We start from the raw sequence: 25,006 nt of genomic DNA, 5'->3' as shown, positions 1-25,006 counted from the left end.
AATTTCATTGCAAGCCGTTCAGTAGTTTTTGCGTGAAAGATTAACAAACACACATTCATCTTAGAAACTTTCGCATTTATAATATTACAGTGGAATCTCTATAACTCGAAACTCGTTAAGTCGAAATCCTCAGTAAGTCGAAAAAAATTGCCATTCCCTTCCGCTGGACCCCTAAATACGCGGTATCTCGAATTATTTAGACTTTGTAACTCGAACAAAATGTTATTTCCCTACGAAGTATTGATAATACATATTTATACTCTATAACTCGAATTTCAAAAAGGAGACTCCGTAAGTCGTAGTTAGTAAAATATAATGACGTCTTACTTGGAAATCCCCGCAATAATAGCAATAAAATCCAAAATGAATGTTCGGGTTCGAGGCTCCTTATCTACTGTTTTTGTCTTGTAGACGTGCAATGAATGAATACATTCAAATTCGACTCTACAAATCGAAAAATACACTCAGAAATCGCGCCTCTGTAAGTCGAAATTTCAGCAGTTAAGTCATATGTATCGCAAAGTTCTTGTTAAGTCGAACACTCGTTAACTCGAACTTTTTTTGACTTTCCCCTGACATTCGAGTTATAGAGATTCCACTGTAGTAGGAAGGTTAGGTTATTAAAAACTCATTTAAATTGATAATTTATTCTCAACTATCCGTATCACCGTCTTCCATATCGTAATTCTGGTGCGGGTAGAAGGGACCAGGGGATTCGAAGGCGCCTTTATCGTCCACCATCGGCGAGTATGGGTGGTGCGGCATCGCTCCCATCCATTGGGGATACCAGTATAGACCCTAAATATAAACATAATGTGCTTTTTATAAAGTTGTTGAAAATTTATTTTTACGCTTAAAGTAAGTAAGTATTAGTTCTGAAACATACTTGAGAATAAAATTGAGTAGTAAACATAAGCAGAATATTTTTTTTAAATATGATGGCAGCATTTATTAAATAAATTTTCTGAATTAAGAACTTACGACATGAACTGTATGGAAATCGGATATATGTAGGAAGAGCGTAGAAAATTAAAAAAAAACGACAACAATACAATATTAGTAGTAGGTATCCAATAAAGCAATAGTGCTTTTGAAATCGTAAATTCAACTATACCACTATCATTATATTTAGCGTTTTTTCGTAAATTATTGTCCGCTAGCTTTTCGCCCCGGCTTCACCCGTTGTACTTATAAAGACTATGTCCTATGTCACAGTGTAATAGCAGCTTTCTATTGGTGAAAGAATATTTGAAATCGGTCCAGCCGTTCACGCGTAATGTCGTGACCAAGGGATATAGGGATTAAGTTTTTATGTTCAACTCAATTTGAAGCAAATTGTACGATTATTATTTGATAATTCTTTCAAATTTCGCACCTTGGCTCCCCCTGCAGCATTGCACGTGAATCTGTCGTCATGCAACTCCACAGGGTCTAGATAACTCTTGCCAGCTATTGACCCGTAGTTTGGCGGGTACATAAATAAACATCCTTCTAGAATATCTGAGAACAAATAATTTATGTATTAAGATATTTTGCATAGACTGTACTAACTTATAGGTTTATAGTTGGTTAATTTGAAATCTGAAATCAATCATATATCAAAGTATACCTAATACGAATATAAAAAAATATTAATCAAAAATTTGTTGTCTGTGCTTTTAAGAAAATTTCAGCAATTCTATTCTTCGGTTCTATATTTAAAAAATGAAAGTAGGGTGAAAAATATTTATTATTATATTAATAACAATTCTATTTATTTTTTGCATTCCATAGCGCTATATTGCTACTAAAACACTAATAAAAAAAAAACAATTAATAATAGCTTACATGGTACAGTGATATTTTCTTCGTCGAAGCCATCGGGTTTCGGCGTAGGTTCAATGTAAGGAGGGACTGGATCGATTCCTGTGCCGGGGTCTCCAGGTATTAGGAATGGACCTAGAAAAACGTCCTAGGTATATCATACAATAATCTAAATCTTTTATAAAGGTTTTGGTAACTTTAGATGGTGCTTCCTAACTTAAAATCTGGAAATGGTAAATATTATTTAAAAAAAATAATATATTGCTTCATTTGTCAGACGGGCGAAGCTGTGGCGAAGAGCTTGGTAGTGATAAGAACGCCCTCTGTTCATTTTATTATACCTATCTGTTGCTGAGTTTTTTTGCAATTGAAACTTTATGGTGCTATAAGTTTTAAACATAAATTACTGAAAACCATTGATTGTACTTACCCCCATAGTGGTTGGTATAATTCCATTCACAAACGTGGTGGTCACACACCAGTGGAGTGTTGGCTTCTTTCGTGTAATATGTGTTACCGTTTGGTATTGTCTGATAAATATAACGAATGGATTAAATGTCCATTTATTGTCACTATTAATTTTTTGCAATGATTACCTAAGCTTTGTTTGTTATTCTTTTAATAATACGCTATTCAGAATGAAATCAGCTCATAGAAAAACTGAATTAACTGCTTTGTAGTTGGGTAATTAATAAAGTGTTGACAAACTGTTAAGAATAAATACAAGGGGAAAAATATCACACTACTAATAGATGCTCACCAATAAATAATCATAGTGCCTATATCGCAGACCCTGAATGTTGAAGTCCAAAATAAAGGAACCGGAAGCTATGATACAAGCTGCGGCTGAAAGTGGCGGTAGTTTGTACATAACGAGGCCGCATTTCACGATTGCCTTCGGTAGAGTAGACACGTCCCTTTCGCGCTGCAATATCTTTTTGAAAGGAAACCTAAAAAGTTTCTGAATTGTTACTGAAGTTATATTTTGCTGGTTATATGTTAAAATGTAATTGTAATATATACTTTGTATTTAGTTAAGTTATGTAGTATACTAGCTGTTGTCTGTGTCTTCGCCCGCGCGGTCTTAATAAATTTTCATACAACTTTCATCCCCTATTTTATCCCCTTGGGGTAGATTTTAACAGAACCCATATATAAGAGGATTTTACGTCATAACATCTATCTGCATGCCAAATTTCAGCCCGATCCGTCCAGCGGTTTGGGCTGTGCGTTGATGTCAGATCACTATGTCAGTCAGTCACCATTAAGTTATATGTCTAGATTGTTAAATTTTCAGATGCCTTGTAATGTCTTGAATTCTTTTTTTAATCAAAACTTTTCTTACCTAAAAATGCAAACACCCACATGACACTCCAATCCATGCATATAGTTGTCTGTTGGAAATGATATGCTAGGGTCATCTAAGAGGTAGTACTTTTGCTCATCATGGTAGTGTAAGAAGCCTAGGAATACGAATGACCTATCCTTGCAATAGGGAGCTATTCCTTTACCTACGTTGTATATATCGCTGTACAGTTCAGACGAGAATATGTAGACGTTTTTACCACAATAATACTCTGGAACAAATTAAATTGGTAATGACAATCTATAAGCAATTTATAATTCAAAAATTTTGTACCTTCAACGGATTTATAGAATCATCTTCATTCATTCATTATTAATAATGTTAACAAATATCAAAGCAGCTTTCCTAATAAACAAATGATAACTGAGCAGATTGATAAATTAATGCAAATATTTTGTTAGAAAAGACTCATGTTATGAGTAAAGAAATTTAATAGTTCATATGGCTAATAGAACACTAAACGCATACAGCAACGCATAAATATAGTTCGCACATTCAAAGCATCCATAAATTACACTACCTTGGCTCAAATAGAACTCCGTGGGAACTGGTCCTCCGGTATACGTGGCCTTCCTTTCTGCTGCTATCGAGTTATGGTTTTCATACATCGTCATCATGTTGTCTAACACATCATCCAATGTGATTAATAGAACCTGAGTTAAACTGTTCATTTAAGCCGAAATGGTCTTTTTTTATATATAATTAAAGTCAGATTTACAGAATGCAGAGCGAAAACACTTTGGAATTATGCGGGTCATATTGAAGTAAATAATAAGTACACGTAGTTTCTTCGGCTCGAATTGGGCAAGGTGGCACCGGCGAAGTTCTAAACACCCATAAAATACGGCGCTACAATGTTTGGTCCAGTGAGTGGGGGAGTCGGAGGTTCGTTTCCTTTTCCTCACCTTTCCCAATCCATTTCTTCTTTCCAGTCGTCAAACCTTTTCATATCCCTTTTACTTTAAAAGCGGGCAGCGGCATTCGCAGAGGCACTTCCTCTGCGAATGTTCATGGGCGGTCGTGATCGCTTACCATTAGGCAAACCACTAGCTCCAGCTTATGGCATGAAAAAAGTGTGAAAAGCTGAATTAAGGCTTTTCACAATTAATTTATTAAGCATATGTATACAATTAACGTTTTTCATGTAAAATCGAAACGTAAAAGAATAAATGCAAGAAAGAGATTTATCTGTATTTGTATTACCTTCAGCTCCTGTATGTGGAGTTTTATAAATCTCCCCAGGTGATCAGTAGCTATATGAACACGCTCGTTTATTAGGTACTGAAATTTGTATAAAATTTACGTTAAATTTCAAGTCCCGGACCCCTGAAATATTAGTTATCTATATCTAATAGTTGTGCAGCTGTATTGACTCTTATCACATTTTTTTTTCCTTTATTCTTTCTTTGTACATTTATGCCTAAAGTGTGTACCATTATTCGTTTATTTACTAGTGATGCATTACGGGACGAATATACAATCAAATTTCATAGCAATCAAACTCTCATATATCAATCTTTCGATATTATCTCTGCAATTTTGTTTTTTTTACGTCGCGTTGCGATGATGAACGTTTTTATGATTTTTGTATATGTAAATAGAGTATGAAATAGGTCTATTTTTAAAGTGGTGAAACATCTCATTTGCCACTGCATAGTATAAAGTACATTCAAAACAATAATTTGTATGTCTCGATATATGGACGGACGAATGAACCCTGTAACACAGGTTTAAACCTAGCAAAGGGATCATTGTTTAAAAAAAGAAGCTATAAAACTCTAATGTACCTACATAATTCATGTAACTTAATGTTTGCAGTGTATTTCTTTTTTGGTTCAAATAAACTTATGTTATTTATTATTATGTGTATCTCTCCATAATACTCGGGCACCTCTAGAAGGAAAGCACCCGGTCTTTTAGAAGATTATAATTATTTTTTATTATTATTTCCATGGGAATTCCTTTTACCACCGTAAACCACAGGTAAAGCCGCGGAAAGCAGTACAACATAAAAGATAAGGATAGAAATGTTAACCACATTAATAATAATTTGAAGACTACGGACGCGTATAAAAATGATTCTATGTATACTTTTATATGTTAATTTGTATTGTATAAAATCCGTAAAATCTAAGCATTATTTTTTTTGTACTATATTTGCATGCTGTGTATTTCGTGGCATTTCGAAGCATGACAAAAACTTACCTTATTATTTATATTGAAACTCCTTGTATACAAATAAAGATTTATGAAATATATTCTACCTGATCTTCGGCAGTCTTGACTCTCATCATCTCATTCTGGTATAACCAGAGATTATCCAGTTTATCTGTGGGGTCGTGGCCATAGATCTCGAAGGCGTCTATGATCATAGCTAACGTGAGATTCTCGTTTGGTTCCAAGCAACATGGGTGGTTCCGTATGTTGTATGGGTACTGGGAAAATTAATTGCTTTATGTTTAACTAGCTTTTGCCCGCAGCTTCGCACGCGTTAATTCGGAGTAGTTTAATAGATGTTATTATACATATAAACCTTCCTCTTGAATCATTCTATCTATTAAAAACACCATCAAAATCTGTTGCGTAGTTTGAAAGATTTAAGCATACATAGGGACAGAGAAAGCGACTTTGTTTTATACTATGTAGTGATGGATATAAGACTCCAGATAATATAATACTATACTAGTTAAAGTAAAAAAATAAAAAAGTGGATTCAGTAGGTGCTATTAATTGCAGAGCGATGCATAAGACGCACAATGAAGAAATGTTGCTTGTATAAAAGGTTATTTTTGAGTAAACGAGCCGAAAGGCTGGAGTGTGGTATCTGTAAGCTACTGAATAATTTTTATCGAAAGTTATATATGTAATGTGAGAAATATGATTTCATTTAATGGGTTTAAAGGAAGGAATGTGTTCGTAAGTTTTTAAGGAAAGAAAGAAATAAAATTAGGTATTTCCAAAGAAAATTTTAAACTCGTATTTATCTAGAAGAAGGCCGAATATATAGGTGTAGATAGGATATTTGATAACCTATTTGAAACATGAAACAAAATACTTAAACCGTTTTTAATACATACAGCAATTCGAAGTCCAATAACACATAGTGCGAACAGCACGCATGCGCGAATGAAGACAGACATTTTTGCAACATGGCGGCCGAAAAGAACGCGTTCGCGCCAATTACTGCGTATATTATTTTGTTAGAATAATTGGCAATTATTGTTTGTTATATTCGTTTTGATTTATTAATAAAGTTAACTATTATAAATCTACAACTACCACAACAAACTGATTCAATTATACAGTATCATATGTTTCCACGTTACATGTTTCATACTTAACAAACGGTCCGCCCCGGCTTCGCCCGTGGTACATATACAGCCTCACAAAGTACTTTCATATATATATATAATGGCCTATAAGCAATCAGATTTCGTACATATTCAGCGGTGAAAGAATATTTTTAAATCGCTATAGTAGATCTTGAGATTAACGCTTTCAAACAAACAAACAATAACTTCATCTATGTATATATTATTAGTTAAGACTTACCGAATATTAGACATTAACGTAAATAATGTCCAAAGCAGTTTTTTGCAATTACATTGATTTCAGTAAGATATATTTTTTCAATAGACTGAAGGAAGAACTTTAAAATTCTAAGAGATGAAAGCAAAACTAAAGCAGGCCTTTAGTCGCAAAGAAAAAATGGTATTAAAAATGAAACAACCATATTCGAATAACATTTCATATTCATTAATACACACCTAAATTTGCATATCATCACAATACATGCTTAATTGATAGGTATAATTGAAAACATTATTGCATTGTATTAGGATACTTTTCAAAAACTCAACAATTACAATTTACAATAAGCCTGTACTTAGTAACAAATGTCAAATTTGAAAATGGAAGCCCTAAATTTGCATTGACAGACTATTAGCAAATAGCAATCGTTACTTACGCTTTTATTTTGCGAAAATTCCTTGTTTTGTTTATAAACAGTAGGTATAATATGTTATATGTATCACCCAATTAGCAATTTATATTATTTTGTGCTATAACTGTGCTCTCAAAATATTTAACTATAAATCAAATCAAAAATTCAAAATGTTTTTATACAATAATAAAAGTTATTTGACAAACAACCACACTCATTAGTCTACATAGCATATATTATTGTCTATTCTATTATGCTTCTCAATAACAACAGTTAAGGTTTTAAATAATATGGTTATCTTATTTAAATAACCAGGATTAGATATTAGTACACAACATTTAAACGGGTATAGAGTATATTAAAATGTTTCAATAAAATAAATATTTTTAGCTTATTTATTGTCCAGGTTCAGGTATTTTGTTAATCGCTTTTAATAGTCGTGACACACAACAAAAATTATAAATATTCATAACGCAGAACCTAATAATATGGTATATTTAAAAATAAAATACTTCTTCGAGTAGCCGTGACGCTTAATTATTAATATTTTAAATTACAAAGCATTTTCTTTGTATAAATAATTATTTTAAAAATGTATATCATTTAAATATATATATTTCAAAATTATTTCGAGCATTTACCACTGACTTATCAAAAGTGACATTTTATGTTCTATTGTTTATTGATATATTATCTGAGTAGTTTCTCGATTGCGAATTGTATTGGCTTAAAGGTCTCCTAACCAAGCCATTAAATTAAAAAAAAACATTGCGTATTGTTTTAAAACATTCAAGTATATATCTACCTCTATTCTCTATGTAGTTTTGGGATCAATATTTGGTTTTAGATATTAAACATAATACATATCCACCGTTGAAATACTGGAAAGCAAAGGTTTCCGTTTTGTTAAGACTCCATATAATATATTTATTGCAAGACCAGATGAATTTAAACATGTGAAATCTTGTTTAATAAAATTTAAAAATGTAAAGCAAAATACTTCAATCTGTCATTTGCGATTTCAATAGAGCCTTATGTCATCATGTGACTACTGGAATTACTGTTATATTCTAACTCGGGTCACTCAGTTACAAGCATACATTCGTACAACGTACGAAATATTATGGAATTATCATTGGCAAATGCCGGTTAACCCTAATTGTCAGTTTGGGGATATATTCTTGTTAATTTCCTTAGACCATTATTTTATGTAAATATTCAGTGTGTATGTTAATTTATTGTCTAACATCACTTAAGCTAAATCAGTAGTTCAAGCTCAATATATAGTTATTTAGCTTTTTAATATCTTTTATGGAAGACTTCGTTGTTGAAGAGATTCAAATATCTTATTGGAAGACAATGGATTACGCTTAAATTTCTAAAATAATGTTGTATATGTAGACATACAGACAATACTAATATAATTGTAATAAATATCATATACTTACAACTAAGAATTTTGTGGAAGACTTTTTGGATATATGTATATCACTTCAATGCAAGTGCAACAATGAGTATTTGGAATTCTTAACAGCTAACCTGATCTAAGTTACAAAATCACATCAGACTAGATAATGTTGGCATAACATTTTAGATATACCGCAAAACTTGCAGGATCATAAATATAAGACATTTAATTATATGCAATATTCTAAAAATAGTTCAACAATGATCTAAAACACTACGAAAAATTAAAACGGCAGCCCTATTTTAAAAGCTTTGACTAGAGCCGAACCAGAATCGTACATGCCAATAATTCCAAATAGCACTCCCAAACCCATGATGAAATAATCGTATGCAACGGTGCTACTGTCCAGCTGATTGGCCTTCAACTTCAAATGGAAGTAAGCAGGCCAAATGAAACTCAGCATGGTTCCAGTGAAGCTCCCGATGAAACCCATGAGAATGAGGAAATGGGGTATGAACACTGCCATTAAAATAGTAAACATTATCACTCCGAGTCGCCAAGCGAGACCCCAAACCTTCAACTCACCATCCAAAGCGTAAATTGGTGGAAATGGTGTTTTAGGTTTTCCTCTAAAGAGAACGCGTTCTAACAAATCGCAAGCCGCATAGTATGGAAGAGGATAGCTGAGCACTGCTTTGATTACGAGGAAGAAATTGACGAGACCTTTGAAGCCAGCGGATCTTAGGTTGTTTGTGATAACTTGCTGAGTATCGTTTTGGAATGTTAAGAAGCATATGTATCCAAATATTGATTTGAATGCAGCTGCTGCGATATGGGACCAATTCAACATCCATTCGAATTTAGATCTGTCCTCCATGTTGCCCTCCAGTGTTGGCAAGAATATTTGCGATGTATATGAGAACACAATGACGCCCAAACTGATGGGGAAATTTTCAAAATCAAGATTCCATTTCACCTTTGACCAGCCCCACTCGCCAATGTAAAGAATGCAGTAGCCAATGACAATAGCGTTGATTATTAAATGGCTCATTGTGCACCAGAATGACAGCATGCTTACACTTTTTAGAGATTTCAGAAATGCCAACGGCAAAAGAAATATGCCAGTAAGCATCATCCAAGATCTGGTGTCGATGGAGCCATCAGGGAAAGTGCCAATCATAAGGTCGCCACACACAACTACGTACAGAATACATGTCATGAGGAGTTCGATTATCTGAGCAATGTTGACTATTCTGGCACCATATTTTCTACCAAAGCACTCCTTCGCGATACTGACGTATGAATCGCGAACGCGGACACGTTGTCCTGACACGGGATCGTCTTCATACAGGCACTCCACAAGTATTTTTCCTGTATAACAGCAGATGTGAGCGATGCCGATCATAGCCGCTATGGACCAATATCCTCCTTGCAGTACAGCAAATGGCAAGGAAACCACGAACATTCCCTACAGAAATAATAAATTATTATTAAAACACTCAGCTATGATTTCATATTACTCTCTCTATTGTAATTATTTACCTGAATAGCATTGGTTACGTTCCAGGCGGCTTGAAATTCATTGATTTTGGCGCCTGGTTTACCACCGCCTTCTTCGAATCCACCTTCCTCTGATGATGCATAGAAATCAACGCTCTGCATGCTTTGAGTTCTGAAAAAGCAATTACTTTTTCTGAACTTCCTCCTATGTCTGTATAAAATTCCGTCTTCAGTGAAATTATTTTAAACTAGCTGTTCGTCCCGCCTTCGCCCGTGGTATATAGCTGATGTCACTCAGTGAACTTGTAGCTTTCAAATGGTGAAATAATTTTTGAAATCGATCCAGCAGTTTTTGAGTGTAAACTTTACAAACATATAAAAAAAGTTTAATCTGTTTAATATTACTGTAGAAATGAAATAGAAATCCACAATTCAAATTATATATATAATTTGAACAGAACATAGAATACACTATTATTTTTCCATTCAGTTAAATCAAATAATTTTCAAATACATGTTACCTAGCGATCAAAATTACTGTTTCAAAAGCTGAATTACCTTGGAGCCCCATCTTGCTGTGGATAAGTGTTCTGGTAGCTGGTGAAGGAATCTTCAGCCTGGAGTTGACCACTGAGGAATGGGTTCGTAGGGTTCGTCGATTGGTACGATGGGGAAGTTGTTTCATTCATGGTAGATAGCTCACAGCTTTCCCCCATATCTGACAAAGATGGATGACTTTATGGATGTCTTGGTTATTTAACAATTTAATGACAAATAACATCGTTATAATAAATATTTATTTGATTTTCAATATCATCCTCATCGTTTCGTTTATAAAAAAAAATATGTCTTTTTTTATAAACGAAATAAAACATATTTAAAACTTTTTGCAGTCGGCAATCCATTTGAAGAGGCGTAAGGTATGCATTCGACCTTACACCTCTCCAAATGTCTATAAGCGGTGGTAGCGCTTACCATCAGGCAACCAACCAGCACCATTGCCGACTATGACATAAAAAAAAATATGCATTTTTTTTTTAGAAATTGAAATTGTCTCCATGCTAATTGCTTGAATGGTTAATAAGAAAAAAAATTTAGGAATCGTTTTTATCTTACCTGCATTAGCAAATCGGACATTTTGTGGTGGGCGCGGTGAAGTCCCAGGTTTGTCTGGTACCTGCTGCCTCACTGTCTGCATCGCAACATCCAGCACATTTTTGATAGGCGGTAACTTAAAACGCCCTACGTTCATCATATTGGAGTTTTTCTACTCTTTTATTATCTATGTTATGTAAACTTTTCAATAATTATATAATCCAAAATTGACGTAACAGGAAGACATCGATTTATTTAAATATATTTAATTTATCATCTAATTTAATAACAATAATGGAAGACTTCGTTACACTAGATTTTTTTCACTCACATTACATTTTGAATTTTTGAAATCGCCATTATGGCACGTTCTATAAGCACTTCTATTTTCAAATTTGAAATACGCACACGGTGTTCTATTGGAACTTTTCAATCGCCTACATTTTATGTTTGATTTTAAACGTTTTGAGACGTTATTGTAACATTTTATGCGGTAATTGTGAGTATAATGTTGAGATGGTGAGATTCTGTAGGTGTAACAAGAGCGACGCGGATGCTGTGCGCAGTAACGCGATCGATACGACAAGCTAGATATTACACGCTCTGATATTAAACGTATAACTTTGTAAGACAATGTGGAGTAAGAATGATAAGTAGCTATTGCTGGTGTTTCATTAAGAACGACAATAAATAGAGTTAATATAAATCTAGTATAAACAATAGCCAGCAATAAAATGTAACTGTTATTTTTTTTATTTTTTTGTACAATTGAGTATACTTATTACATTACACAGTAAATATGATTTCAAATTCGTTGCTTCCTAGGGAAATATTATATAAAAATACTGCTTAAGAAAAAATAACAAACGCATTTTAAAACAAGTACGGTATATCTGCTGTTAGCTACCTATTTCAAATCTTTTCGAATGCATCTCAAATGAATGCTTTATTGTCTACACTAATATTATAAAGAGGAAAACTTTGTTTGTTTGGTTGTAATGAATAGGCTTAAAAACTACTGGACCGATTTTAAAAATTCTTTCACTATTCGAAAGCTACATTATCCACGAGTAACATAGACTATATATGTACCACGGGCGAAGCCGGGGCGAACAGCTAGTTATTAATACAGAAAGAACATACAATAAAAGAAAAACATGTACAAATGGTGGTCATATCGCTAGCGATCTCTTCCAGACTACCATTTGCATTGCGTAGGGAGAGATATTATAAAACCTTCATCGATAAATTGACTGTACAGCATAAAAAAAATTGCTCCTCAACATTAATTTAGCATTAGATATTCTAAAGATTAGCTCATTGAGAAACCGTCAAACATCAGCTACTACCTAGTGGCAGGTAGGTACATATATAAATTGTAAATAGTCTTTATGACTCATGATATTTTATTCTTCATAATTTTAAACTCTTATATTGCAACACACTCGAATTAAGTCTGCATCGTACAAAAATTTCAAACAATTCGATCAATGGATAGTTATCTACTTTCGAATAAAAAGTAAAAAGGATTATGGGATAAAAAACAGTAGGTCTTTGGTACAGATTGTAAAATGTAATGGCGATGGTTTTCTGAATGTGATTTAATTTAGCTTGTATTTTTGGTACATAGTGACTTGGTAGAATTATTTTCGAAGGCGGCAAGCTAGACGGTAAAATAAAATAAAAAGGAATAAAAGAAAAAAGAAAAGAAAAGAAAGAAAGAGCAATTTATTTTAACACACACAAACACACAAATAGTAACAATACATAAAAATAAAAAAAAAATAAATAATAAAAAAAACGGGAGAATGAAAAAAGAAATAATAAGAAAGAAGAATAAATAAAGAGATCTGCAAACGTTTTTGTGCGCTTTTTCATGAACTAGTGGGTTTTATTGGCTTTATTGGCTGTTAATTTGTAAGCAATTATTATTTCGCAGTCTAACAGAAATCAATATAATTGCCAATTATTTAAACAAATATTTTCTAGGTATTTCTTGTACTAACTCCGATATGGTTTTATTGAGCGGCCGGTGGCGAGAATCAATATTATTATGTTATTTTACTTTCATAGTAAGTATTTTGAATATACAACATATAAGGTTGGATTTCATTTTATATATTCTAGTTAATAGAAAGTTGAAAGTTCCTCGTATAATATAGAATAAAGTACGTTTTACATGTGAAATTTAATACAACTTTTGGTATGCGCCTCTTAAAGGAAGTTAATTCAGAAACTACTAATAAGTACATACATAGCTTGATATATGTCGGATATACTTATTTGTTCTGCTTACGTGCTAATTCATAACCGTTTTTAAATATGATTATTCTAATTGTTTTTGTCATAAAGCATGACTGTTATTACGTCATTCAAAACATCTTATTATCTTTGGTATTAATTATAAAGGCGAAAGTGTAAGATATCAGAACATACAAATATCTTTCAGAATGCTTATGACATACGCAACCACCCCTGCTGCCAAGAGCCCAGTGACAATGTAACGCTGGCCATGATAATAGATGCGTATGAGATATATGGTCACGACCCTACAGACAAATTGGATCATCTGGCGCATTTCCAGATCGAAATGATGAAGATTAAGCGGGCCCCAGATCAGGTATTGTAAACCGGTGTTCGCCTGGGTTGCCCCGGTCAATGCAATTAAAGAGCAGAGAGAGCTTTTGAATGTTATAATTACTTTAATTTAGCTTTTGAATGTTACAAATAGTTTTTGATTTTAAATCGTAATAAACTTATATTTTTTTAAATAATATTTATTCTTTATAATAGGAAACTATAAATATTGCAATAAATTTCTAGTAATAACCTTAATATTTCTGCAATAACCTTAGTGTCAGAAACTTGGAATATAAGGCTACTTTATTTTATCTATATTACATGAATAAGTTTTCGAAAGACACCTCAAGAGAAGTGTATTATTTCTGATTTCATGACAACGTATACAATAAAAATATTTTTCAGTACATCATAAATGAGCACGTCCACATAGCTACCGACCACCTAGGAAGATTTATAAACATGCATATCAAAGAACTAAAGGTAAAACCACTTGGGATATATCGTAGATTTCAATTATATATAAGAATGATCCCCTCCTCCTCTCTCTTGTCTGTCTTCTGAAAACTTGAATTCTCCGCAGATACTGCTAATAGCTCTAGACGATGTCATAGACAACATGTTGACCATGTACGACAATCATAATGCGATAAAAACAGAAAGAGTTGCAACTTACAACGCAGGGGCGGGCGGCGCTGTGCCCATGGAGTTTTATCTGAGTCAAGGTACGTCTTGGAGCAAACATTTTTTAATTGCTGAAATCTTTGTCTTGGTCCACTCTTAACTAAGCGATTACATAACAAAATCTACATAAGTGACTATGATGATGAAATCGTCTGTTTGTACACAGTTCATGATTATTGTTTTGACCTTTTATTTATCTAAGTTTAAGTAAAATACAGAAAGATTATTAAGCGATTTTTCAATTCTATAATATAATCCACATTACCATAATCCTATCCGGGAGTGAAAACGTAGCGAGCGAATATCTTATATTAAGTTCGAATGCATGTATCATTTCTTATCCGCATAGTGGATAAGTCCGATTCCTGAATCTATAGTAAAAAAAGACTAACGGTGCACTTTTATCTCGTAAATGAGAGTTGACACTTGACACCGGACGAAATCTAACACGCACCCTCTATACCATCAATAAAGTTGCTTGACGGAACACAGAGGAGTTTGGGCAGTACTCCACTTAAGGACACATTACCCACAAACCCTTCACCGAAAACCCGGGTATGCGTAAAAGCAAAACCAAAAAAAAAAATTACATTTACACTGTGTGCGGTTTTTTTGGACGTCATGGAGCTCGCGGGCCACCCGATAGTAAACGCTACCACCGCCCATGAACATTTGGAGAGGCATAAGGTGGATTTCAGACTTTACGCTACTACAGATGGATTGCCGACTTTAAATTGGAGAGGGATTGAGGAGAATAATAAAGGAAAGGACTGGGTAGGGTGAGGAAAAGGATATTGGCCTCCAGCTCCAATTTCACGCTGGTCTCATACACTTTTTTTTTATGTCATAGCGGGCAGCTGAGCTGGTGGTTCGCCTGATGGTAAGCGATCACCACCGCCCATAAACATTCGCAAAGGTAGTACCTCTGTGAATGCGCTGCCCGCTTTTATGGGGTAAGGGAAAAGGAAAGGATTAACGACTGGAAAGAATGAATGGACTAGGACGGGGTGAGGAAAAGGAAACGGGCCTCCGGCTCCCCCACTCACCGTACGAAACACAGTGGCATGCCACTATTTCACGCCTGTTTTCTGTGGGGGTGTGGTACTTCCCCGGTGCGAGCTGCCCCAATTCGTGCTGAAGCGTGCTCGACTCCCACAATAAAATTCAATAATAATGAAAGCTAAATCTTCTTCAAATACTTCTATTTCATGTTTCAGAGTATTATTGCGGTAAAAACGTATATCTCTTCGTCTCAGAGCTCTATAGTGACATCTACGAGATGGGTCGCGGGACCTCCCCATATTGCAAAGACCGCGGCTTCCATTTCTTGGGCTTCGTACATTTTATGGATGACGCCAAGTATTTCCTGGAAGAGGATCCGAATATAGTATTCCAGATGGACAATTATATTCATGGGCTGGAGTGCCATATGGGGATCTGTATTTATAGGTAACTTTGATTAAATCTGTCAACAAATTTGAGAAAATTCAATTGCGGAATATTGCATTGTTATTTACTCATGAAGGTAATAGCATCAAGGACATTCGCAATTAAAAAAAATTGTCAACTAAAAGTTAAACCAGGTCAAGGTATATTGATTACATTACTTGTTACTGATTCAATAATCAGTAACAGGTAATGTAAAAAGAGTTATAATAAACGTTTCATATCATAACGGAATGTGGGTCGACGGACACAATCCACTAACAGAATATTGTGTTGGACGTTTGCCACGGGTGTCAAGTAAAATGCAATTCTGTAACAAGTTATGCGACACTTCATTTAAACTTAGGAAAAATATACTTCATAATATAAAGTTGAAGAGTTTGTTTGTTTTAACGCGCTGGCAAAAATAATATAATAGGCGCTAGTCTTAGAAACTAATGATCTGATTGCAAAAATTCTTTCACCGCATATACGTACCACGAGCCAAGCCGAGGCAGACCGCTAGTAACGGATAAATATTTCCTATTCAAATATATCATTTTGTTTGATTTTACTAAACCTGTGTCTCTCCTTAACCACGCTCTCTATAAAGTGTTCGAAACGTCCGGTTAAATAATAAAATTAATAAATCGCGTTTAAAATCCGTTAAAAAAATTAAATTTCTAAATATATCCTATATAATCTTGACCAAGTTCATTATTAAATATTGTATTATGTATTACATATCATAATATCTACTTCAATGCGATCGCTAATAATGTAACACTGTTAAGGTGTGATTCCCTATAGTTCTCTCATGGAAGTGGCCGGCAGCTGCTCATCGTACATCACTATTTAATACGTAATAACCATTTAAATTTCTCAGTTTAAATTATACAATAAACAAAATTCATTGCTCATAGGTTCCCATTCAAAAAGAACCTACAACACATCCGCGATGTATCCACCCTTCCCAAAGCGATCGTCAAATGCGGCACAGAGGTGTACAAGCTGCCACCCCTTACTGCTGCATCGTGTATCATCACTTCTGGATCCTTCATCTTGGATTTCAACATTCAGGGTATCCGGTTCCGCCATTTTGATTATATGCTGGTAAGTTAGATTTTGCAGACTCAGTGGTGAGAACCTGGGACTTCAAAATCGATAAGTCGGGGATCGAGACCGGGCGAGCGTGCAGGAAAAAAATTGTTTTTTAATTTATTTGCACATGTGGCTTACATCACCACTGCTTAAAACGGTGAAGGTTAATAACGGTGAAGGAAAACATTGTGAGGAAACCGGCATGTCCGAGAATCAAAAGTTCGACGACATGTGACATCTGCCAACCCGTACTTGGCCAGCGTGGTGGATTATGGCCTGAACCCTCATAGGAGGCCTGTGTCCAGCAGTGGGACCATACATGGGCTGATGATGAAGTTGGATTATAGATATATCTTTGAGCTAATAACTAAATACATTAGCTATGGCTGGAGCTGAAATTCGAGGTTCAGTGATCACACTTGTGCTTTGGTGTAATTTAGACTCTTGCTATAAGACATACCATCACGTCATGGCCACCTAATCAAACTAAATATAAGAATTAAAAGGATTCTTAGAAGGAAAGGAAACTTATATATAAATATAAGTTTTAAAGCAATGTTTATTCCAGTTCTTGCCTAACGGCCACTCATATTACACAAAAGAAAAATCCTCTCCTCTGGCTTGCGATCATCATGTGTGTGAATGGAATAATACTAATTTCTACGGAGGTATGTTTTAATCTAATATTATAAGGAAGAATCATTTGTGTTTGGGTACGCATGTTTGTATGTTTATAGACGACTGGGCCGATGTATAAATTCCGTCACCATTTAGAAACATATTCACTTAGCAACATAGGCTTATGTGTTCGTATTTAATATTTTTTATAGACCACATCTTAATTTTTCCTCAGCTCTACATTCTGTTTGCCATATATCAATTTACATAGTATTTTTATAAACAAATACTCGAATTAAATTACAAGAATCATCAAAGCAGTAATTAACGATATCAAAACAAATAAAATCTGAATAAATACCAAATGAAGAACATTTTTCTCCTAGTTTTTTATAGGCAGTTTTCATTTTAGGTCCATTTATAATCCCCGGCGATCCCGGCACGGGTCTTACCCCGATTCCGCCCTTCATCGAACAAACCACGGAGCCCTACAACTTACACTCCACGGAGCCGCCGGGACACGAGTTTGCTAATATTACCTGTGAGTATTCTTTGTGTACTTATAATTGTTATATTCAGTTATAAATTGATCGCCTGACACATTAATTATGTTTGTTAACTTCTTATGGGAGGGTAATCAATTTTTAACAAATTTAATTAATATTTACTGTGCATTTGTATGATATGGTTGGTACCTGGACAAATATTTAAGAACCTCGAAGAAAACACGTGGGCAGACTGAAAATCAGCGCTGTTCGGGGGTTAAAGCCCGTCAGAATGGCTGAGTCTGTCCCTATTGCCATGTTAATTTTTATATGTTCATTTTAATTTATATTAGTTTTTCCATTGGTTTTTATTTTTTATTTTAGTTTTTTTTTATGTGGTAATAAAGCTTATTTTCTTTCTTTTTAATCCGTTTCGTAACGCGTTACGGCTTGTCTGGTTTCTCTTACTGTCACGCAGATGACAACGAGGCAGGCACCTGCTCTCTCACTCTCACCCATTACCGGATTTATATTATACTTCTACCGGACGTCCCGAGAAACGCTGTCTTGTATCTCAACAGTTTTACAGATATAAAAGACTATTAAATCAAAGAGCGATTCATTTATGAACAGCCGTGAAGTTCAGAAAGAGATTCATCACGTTAAAAGAAAACGATTGCAATAAAAAAGCTGAAAGGTCGGTGAATTAGAAGTTCGTATAGCAAGATCAAAAAGGAAACCGCTATAAGGAGTTTCTATACCTTTGTATAATATAATCTTATTGATCTTATAAGGGCGTATAAGCATTTCCACCATAATTCATATTAAATACCCCATTTATACTTATCAACTTCTATAAAACAGATTCACTTGACGGCTGCTGGTTTATGTTTCCACCTAACTACGGCTCAATAGCGGGCATCAGCTACTTGGATCCACTCACAGTCAACGAGTATAGATACACGTGTTCAGGAGCTAATAATAATAAGGTAATGTATTAGGCTGGGAGGAATTGGATTCTGATTATATATCCTGATGTAGGAGCTGTAGATATAGGAGCAGATGTTAATGTACGTGTAAAAAATATTTTTTATGTCAAATGAGATTTAACAGAATGTATAATTATCAAGCTACAAATAATTATGACATTAGGATTTGTAAAAGATTGTTTATAGGTTGAACATTAATAAATGATTTAACTTGCGATACTATAACCATCCAGTACTATAAATAACGTATTTTATATTATTTTCGCAATTAATCAACATGGAGAAAAAATTTATTTTCATATTTCAACATCAAATCAACTATATATATATATACAAAATTTGGCTCCCAGGGTCTCTACTGGTACCCGCAATGGATGGGTGCGCCCCCCCACCACCCGCGGCCGCAGGCCGGCGACGCGCCCCCCGCGCTGACCGGCGCGGCGCCCGCCGCCTTCTACCCGCATCTGGCCAACCCGCCCCTCTCCGTTAATGTGCCCGGACAGAACTAATATATGCATGTGTTATAATCGACGCTTAAGTTTTATTTTACCCACTGGCTGTGCCTGATTTTATATAGCCTAAAGCTTACCTCAATAAAAGGGCTGTCTAATAATGAAAGAATTTTTAAAATCGGACTAATAGTTCCTGAGATTAGCGCGTTCAATCAAGCAAACATACTCTTCAAATTTATAATACCTATAACAACGTCAAGCACTGTACTGGTACCCCCAATAGATGTACTTTAGTTCAAAAAAAATCTGTGTTTCTTCGTAATGTTAATAAATACAAGGAAATAAAACGTCTATGACAATTTTTAATAACTTTTATTAATATCATTATCATAATTTACACAAACATAACGATGTCTAATTTAACTCAAATGTGAGTTGCACATATAGCACTATAATAAATTTAAATAAATAGTGTAAAATTTAACGTAATCTACCTTAAAACTCAAACTTATTGCTGAATGCATCCTAATTTCTTGGTAGAGCGAGATAGATGAGTCATTCTTTATCTTTATCTTTTATCTATGTTTATTTTCGTCTCATTTGAGTATGTTATTAAAATCAGTGGGTTTATTTAGTTATAAAATTTCTCAATGGCTGCAAAGCTTTATACTTTATACCTTACTGGTATGTATGGCATTTCAGGCATATTACAGATATTGATTATTGTAATCTTTACTCATATAATTGCGAAAATGGGTTTGTTTGTCTGTTTTTCTTCCTCGTCACCATTTTATTGTGTGACATTTTTTGTCAGCAGCCAGTTAGGGGGCTATGATTGGTTACTTTTGACTGCGGTTGCTACTATAATTATTGCTTATGCTTCCCATATACTATTAAAGTATGAATATCAAGTATATATGGGAATTACATTCTACGTTTAATGTACGTTAAATTCTACACCATACAATGTCATATTGCACTGAAGCCAAATAGTTTTGTATTGTCAATATAATGCTGTTGAAAATTTTCATACATACACGGTGTCCATGAATTTGGCGTATGCTAGGATTAGGGTCGTCGCACACTGGCTACATACGGCAGCCACAAACGCCGCCACGAGAGGCGAGTCCATGTCAAATAGAAACTACAGGAAATAAGCCCATAACGACGCTTGTACCCAATGTGTGGCGACCCTAAGCCTAACATTTTTCTAAATATATAAACAATTTTAAAATAAATGTCTTATTCTAATACATGGTGGTGATTTAGACATGTAGATTTGATAAATTGGAAAGAATTCGAGTTATTTGTATTCATGGACGACCTACTGTCATCTTTTATACTGTATTTTTTTATCAGTATAACCAGAGACAACATTATAGTACTATAATACTTTTCGCCAAACACCACCTATACGATACGACGCATAACTTATAAATTTATTGTATGTTTAATAAAACTTACAATTGTTTCTTTCTAATACTTATTATTTAGCTTACATAATAACGGTATGTAATTGGATACACAGATTGCCATAGACAATAGAAGTCTTACATCGTTGTCAATTACCACCACGCTTTATTAGTTCTGGATCTTGACCCACTTAAAAAAGATTTAATTCAAACTTTGTACACTTATCAAGGATCGGTGACAATACATAAAGTTTATCTTATTATCCTGATTAGGATCGCCAGGATTAAATTTCCATTTGCTTTCGTTATCTGTTATGGAACGAATCGAGTATTTTTAAATGACAAATGAGTACAATATTCGGTTAAAAATCCTTCGGTTGTCTACCCACCCTGTGTATACAAAAAAACATATTTTTATTTAAATATAACTCATACGTCTCAGGTTGGAAAATCACAAATAATAAAAAATACAAAAAAAAAAAAAAAATCGAACAAAAATATAAAATTCATTGAGGAATGAAAAAGAAACAATGTAAAAGTTACACTGTACAAAAATGTGATCAAATTTTTTTAAAAATATTCAACATTGGAGGTAGAGAGACAGCTTCGTCTCAAAGTCTTAAAGGCACTAAATAATATATAAAAATTATTTGAATTTAAAATAAAACAGACAGGTAAAATATAAAATAAAGATATCATCATGAAAAACAAGAATTTATCCTAATTACAACAACAAAAAGTAAACGTTGACAAAATTATGTCTAAATTATTTTAATATTTCATTGAATATGGAAGCGTAAAATAAAAGTGCGTTTATCATTTATACTGAATACATAGTTCCCGCCAATACTTAACATGGCATATTTTTTATCTATGGCGGATAAAAAGTCCTTTAAATTAAGGTATTATGACTCTATTACTATGAAATAATGTTTTTTTTTTTTTATTATGAGCCTATAAGTTGAACAAGCCCTGTCTTGCCAATATAACGGCATGTTATATTGTGTGACATTAGCATTATTATGACTAAGCCATGACCAAACATACAAAATACATTTATGTTAAGTATATGTAAAAAATAGCATTTATATATCCCTTACAGTTTTTATAAGCTGTTGATGTTATTTGAATACATGGTATTATTTCGAAGTCTATGCTTTTTCTAGTCTGATTTCTTATCTATGGTTACTAAAAAAGTGGGCCCAGAGTCAGGCCTTTTGGACGACCGGCTCTTTTTCATCAATTTCGAATTCCTTCTCCCAACTTTCATCTGAGTTCGCACTAGCGTCATCCTTAACTTCTTTATCCCCAAAATAATCCTCCACTAAGTTGCCACATTCGTCGGACTTAGTTTTTCTTGGGGACTTATTTTTATTTTTGTCCATGGCAAACTTTTTGTTATCTATGCTCTTTTTTGGCGAGTCTGCGTTGTTGTTAGTAACATCTTTGGGCGTTTTTAATTTTTTCGACGTGATTTCTTTTTCATATTCTTCAAGGAGCAAAGTTTGTTGTTCTTCTGTTAGCTCTAGGTCATTTGCGAAGTCTTCTGTCGAGTTAAAAAACAATGATTTTATACTTCATAATTTCAAATTTGATTTTTTTTTAAACTCCATGTTTACATCCCTAGCTTCGGGCGGTATATACCGCTCCGCGAATGTGGGCATTACATAAAAATATAATTTTAACCGTAAGAGCGTAGCGGGAAGCAAAGGTGGCTAGTTAGGAATTTTTAGAACTAATCTGATAGAAAAGATCATGGATTTTTAGAATATTTTTACGTAATCAGAGTGTGAAAGATTAGATTAGAAAGTTCGAGTATAGAAAAATTGAGCTTAGCACACCAACGGCGGAAAACGGGTAACCCTTTTATTTGAGTCAAATACGTAATTAGATATCAAAGATAACTTACCATCCTCCCACGCGACGACATTATCTATTTCCGGCGTCTCTGTTATTATACCGGATAGAACTTTTTTGGGACTCCTGGAATGTAAAATTTTCAATGTCATTGAACGCGGTCTGGCTTAAGATTATCTTTATTTTTAACTATCTCTCATAGAAGGATGTCAATTCGAGTGTATATGTTGTGATTGTTACCTTTCGACTGGGTGAATCGATTTTGATGATTCTTTGAAGCGATTTGTTATTTCATTTGGATGCTGGTTCTTTCGGTGTTGTCCCATTTAAATTTGGTCTAATTCTAGGTCTAATTTTGACATTTTGCAGGAGGTTTAGTTTTTTTGGTAAAAACAACTTATTCCAAACTTTCTGGATTTGCTTATACAATTTGATTTATCCTCAGAGATACGTGTAACTAAACATTTATGTAAAATGTGTTTAAACTTGGTAATTTTTTTACTCACAATAGGGAAGTGCTTGACAACAATCTTATCTACTAGTAATTTAAGACGTGGTCTAAGATTAAGCGCGCTTCCCTATTCACAAATCCTTTGGAGACCCCCACTACTTGGGGAAACTGATTTTTCTGACTCTTTTAGATTATATTTTTACTGTATGGGATCATTTTACATTTTTTTTGTGGGTAAATCTTAATATACCCAGGACCCCCGGGGAAGGAGCCTTGGGTAATTTCGGATTCCTACCGACCAATACCCCACTGTGTACCGTCGAGCCGCTTTTGTGAAGGGGCCACAGACGCTGGCACTCAAATCGGAGTTCTAAGAAAACTATGTTCTTTCGATTTATTTTCGTTTTGCTCGTGAGTTTCGAAAAAGTACCGTCGGCAAATAGGCATTTGGGAAAATCGTAGCAGATAGAGATTTTTTCATAACTTTGATAACTACTTAGAAGTTTATAAGGACTTAGATACAAAACTTACATGACGAAAGAAAAAGGGAAAAATAATATTTTTATAATCAGAAAAGGGATTCGTAACTGTTAAGAGTAGCGATAATTCTCCTTGAGATAATCTATGTGCAAAGAAAAAATAATATTAATCATTGAAAAAATATTAAGTATTATATTATATGAAATAAGGTATTTTGATATTGAAATTACTTTTAAAACTGATATAAATAGTACTTATAAATCTATTATAAGATAATATATAATGATAATAATGAGTAGAGAACTGAGTGAATGCCTGTCGGACAAAGTAGCAAATTAAATAAAAAGAAAACAAAAAATACTATTCAAAATTTAATTTCACAAATTTTACTCTTTCGCGTTTAGTCCCCTTTGGAGCTGCCAGCCTCTCTAGAATAAAAAGTCCTGTTCAGATTAAATATATATGTTTTAATTTCCGTAAGCATTAAACGGAGGATATTTACCCAATTTCTTACTGTAGTGAACTGTATAATATGAAGATGAAGTCAACCAAATTAACTAAATTACTTAGTCTGGGACTCACTGTTTTTACTTTATTAGTAATTGTGATCATACAGAAATTCCGGTGTAGCACACGCATTACCCTTTTAGGTTAGGTTTAACCACTTATTGGAAATATTAGTTTCATTTCATTTCAAACAAATAGTACATTTCGACAAAATTGCCTTTTTTAAAAATTATTTGCTGCCTGTACCTAACATCTAACTAATAAATCTAACACGAGCAGTCTGAAAAAAAAAATAATTTTTTTTTTGCTGGCCGTACATTTAACCTCAAAATCGCTAAATTATCACACAAGTTACATAGTAGTACTCACGTCTGTATAGGCTCAGTGGGTGGCAAGTAAGCGAGAACGGGATCGGTCTGCTCCTCCAGCACCGGCTGCTTGCGGGACGACGCCGCCAGCCGGTCTTGTAAGAGCGCCACTCGGAATAGATATCTGAAATTATTTAATCATTTACATACATATACAGCATTTTAATACAATGAACTATTTTGATGTATAAAACTAAAAAAAAAACACGCTTTTGCGATAGAATCAACTAAATACCTAATCAGAACCTAGACAAGCGACAACAAATTTTGAACACAATTCTAATAAAGAGTATCTTGTAGTCTAAAGACACACAAAACATATAATAATGTTTAGAGTTAACATTACATTACATACTAAAGTGGGTTAAAATCGAGTACAAAGTAGTCGGTTACATAAAAAATTCAAAAAAATTCAAAATTGTTTATTTGGAACGAAATTACATAGTGCACTTAAACCAAAATTAACGATGACACCCATAAAA

General features: G+C 33.9%; 4 protein-coding genes across 4 annotated transcripts in view; 1 reads left to right on the top strand and 3 right to left on the bottom strand.

Moving 5' to 3' along the window:
* Positions 1-651: 651 nt before the first annotated feature.
* On the bottom strand, positions 652-3,786 carry LOC119837161. Its single transcript, XM_038362684.1, has 7 exons — positions 3,690-3,786; positions 3,149-3,380; positions 2,564-2,753; positions 2,234-2,333; positions 1,828-1,938; positions 1,376-1,500; positions 652-798 (listed from the first exon to the last, which is right to left on the bottom strand). Exons 1-7 carry the CDS (start codon positions 3,784-3,786, stop codon positions 652-654), a joined length of 1,002 nt encoding a protein of 333 aa, XP_038218612.1.
* A 3,196-nt stretch (positions 3,787-6,982) lies between these two features.
* On the bottom strand, positions 6,983-11,665 carry LOC119836985 (vesicular inhibitory amino acid transporter). The gene is made up of 4 exons (XM_038362462.1): positions 11,137-11,665; positions 10,579-10,738; positions 10,063-10,192; positions 6,983-9,988 (listed from the first exon to the last, which is right to left on the bottom strand). The coding sequence occupies exons 1-4, from the start codon at positions 11,273-11,275 to the stop codon at positions 8,804-8,806; spliced, it is 1,614 nt and encodes a 537-aa protein (XP_038218390.1). The 5' UTR covers positions 11,276-11,665; the 3' UTR covers positions 6,983-8,803.
* Positions 11,666-13,601: 1,936 nt separating this feature from the next.
* Positions 13,602-19,541, top strand: LOC119837042. Its single transcript, XM_038362527.1, has 9 exons — positions 13,602-13,735; positions 14,101-14,178; positions 14,279-14,420; positions 15,597-15,828; positions 16,728-16,917; positions 17,474-17,573; positions 17,936-18,064; positions 18,873-18,997; positions 19,348-19,541. Exons 1-9 carry the CDS (start codon positions 13,628-13,630, stop codon positions 19,504-19,506), a joined length of 1,263 nt encoding a protein of 420 aa, XP_038218455.1. The 5' UTR covers positions 13,602-13,627; the 3' UTR covers positions 19,507-19,541.
* Positions 19,542-19,806: 265 nt separating this feature from the next.
* Positions 19,807-25,006, bottom strand: part of LOC119836961 (BSD domain-containing protein 1-B-like) — a 10,543-nt gene continuing 5,343 nt past the window's right edge. The window contains exons 7-9 of the mRNA XM_038362436.1: positions 24,526-24,648; positions 22,771-22,844; positions 19,807-22,407 (exon numbers count right to left, since the gene is read on the bottom strand). Coding sequence (XP_038218364.1) covers positions 22,070-22,407; positions 22,771-22,844; positions 24,526-24,648 — 535 coding nt within the window. The 3' untranslated portion in view covers positions 19,807-22,069. The remainder of the gene's footprint in view (positions 22,408-22,770; positions 22,845-24,525; positions 24,649-25,006) is intronic.

Source organism: Zerene cesonia, chromosome 26 (assembly GCF_012273895.1).
Source record: "Zerene cesonia ecotype Mississippi chromosome 26, Zerene_cesonia_1.1, whole genome shotgun sequence".
In the NCBI taxonomy this organism is placed as follows: domain Eukaryota; kingdom Metazoa; phylum Arthropoda; class Insecta; order Lepidoptera; family Pieridae; genus Zerene; species Zerene cesonia.
Note: the sequence above shows the minus strand (reverse complement) of the source record. Positions and strands in the feature narration are given on the sequence as shown.

Bases quoted from the DNA above. Each gene is read 5' to 3' on its own strand.
- LOC119837161 (XM_038362684.1), bottom strand. From the start codon at position 3,786: ATGATGACGATGTATGAAAACCATAACTCGATAGCAGCAGAAAGGAAG. The intron at 2,754-3,148 runs GTAAGAAAAGTT...GAAACTTTTTAG, and splicing joins GTGGGTGTTTGCATTTTTAG to GTTTCCTTTCAAAAAGATAT. The intron at 1,939-2,233 runs GTAAGTACAATC...ACGTTTTTCTAG, and splicing joins TTATACCAACCACTATGGGG to GTCCATTCCTAATACCTGGA.
- LOC119836985 (XM_038362462.1), bottom strand. From the start codon at position 11,275: ATGATGAACGTAGGGCGTTTTAAGTTACCGCCTATCAAAAATGTGCTG. The intron at 10,739-11,136 runs GTAAGATAAAAA...CATCTTTGTCAG, and splicing joins TGTCCGATTTGCTAATGCAG to ATATGGGGGAAAGCTGTGAG. The intron at 9,989-10,062 runs GTAAATAATTAC...TTATTTCTGTAG, and splicing joins ACGTAACCAATGCTATTCAG to GGAATGTTCGTGGTTTCCTT.
- LOC119837042 (XM_038362527.1), top strand. From the start codon at position 13,628: ATGATAATAGATGCGTATGAGATATATGGTCACGACCCTACAGACAAA. The intron at 17,574-17,935 runs GTATGTTTTAAT...TTTTCATTTTAG, and splicing joins TAATACTAATTTCTACGGAG to GTCCATTTATAATCCCCGGC. The intron at 18,065-18,872 runs GTGAGTATTCTT...TCTATAAAACAG, and splicing joins CGAGTTTGCTAATATTACCT to ATTCACTTGACGGCTGCTGG.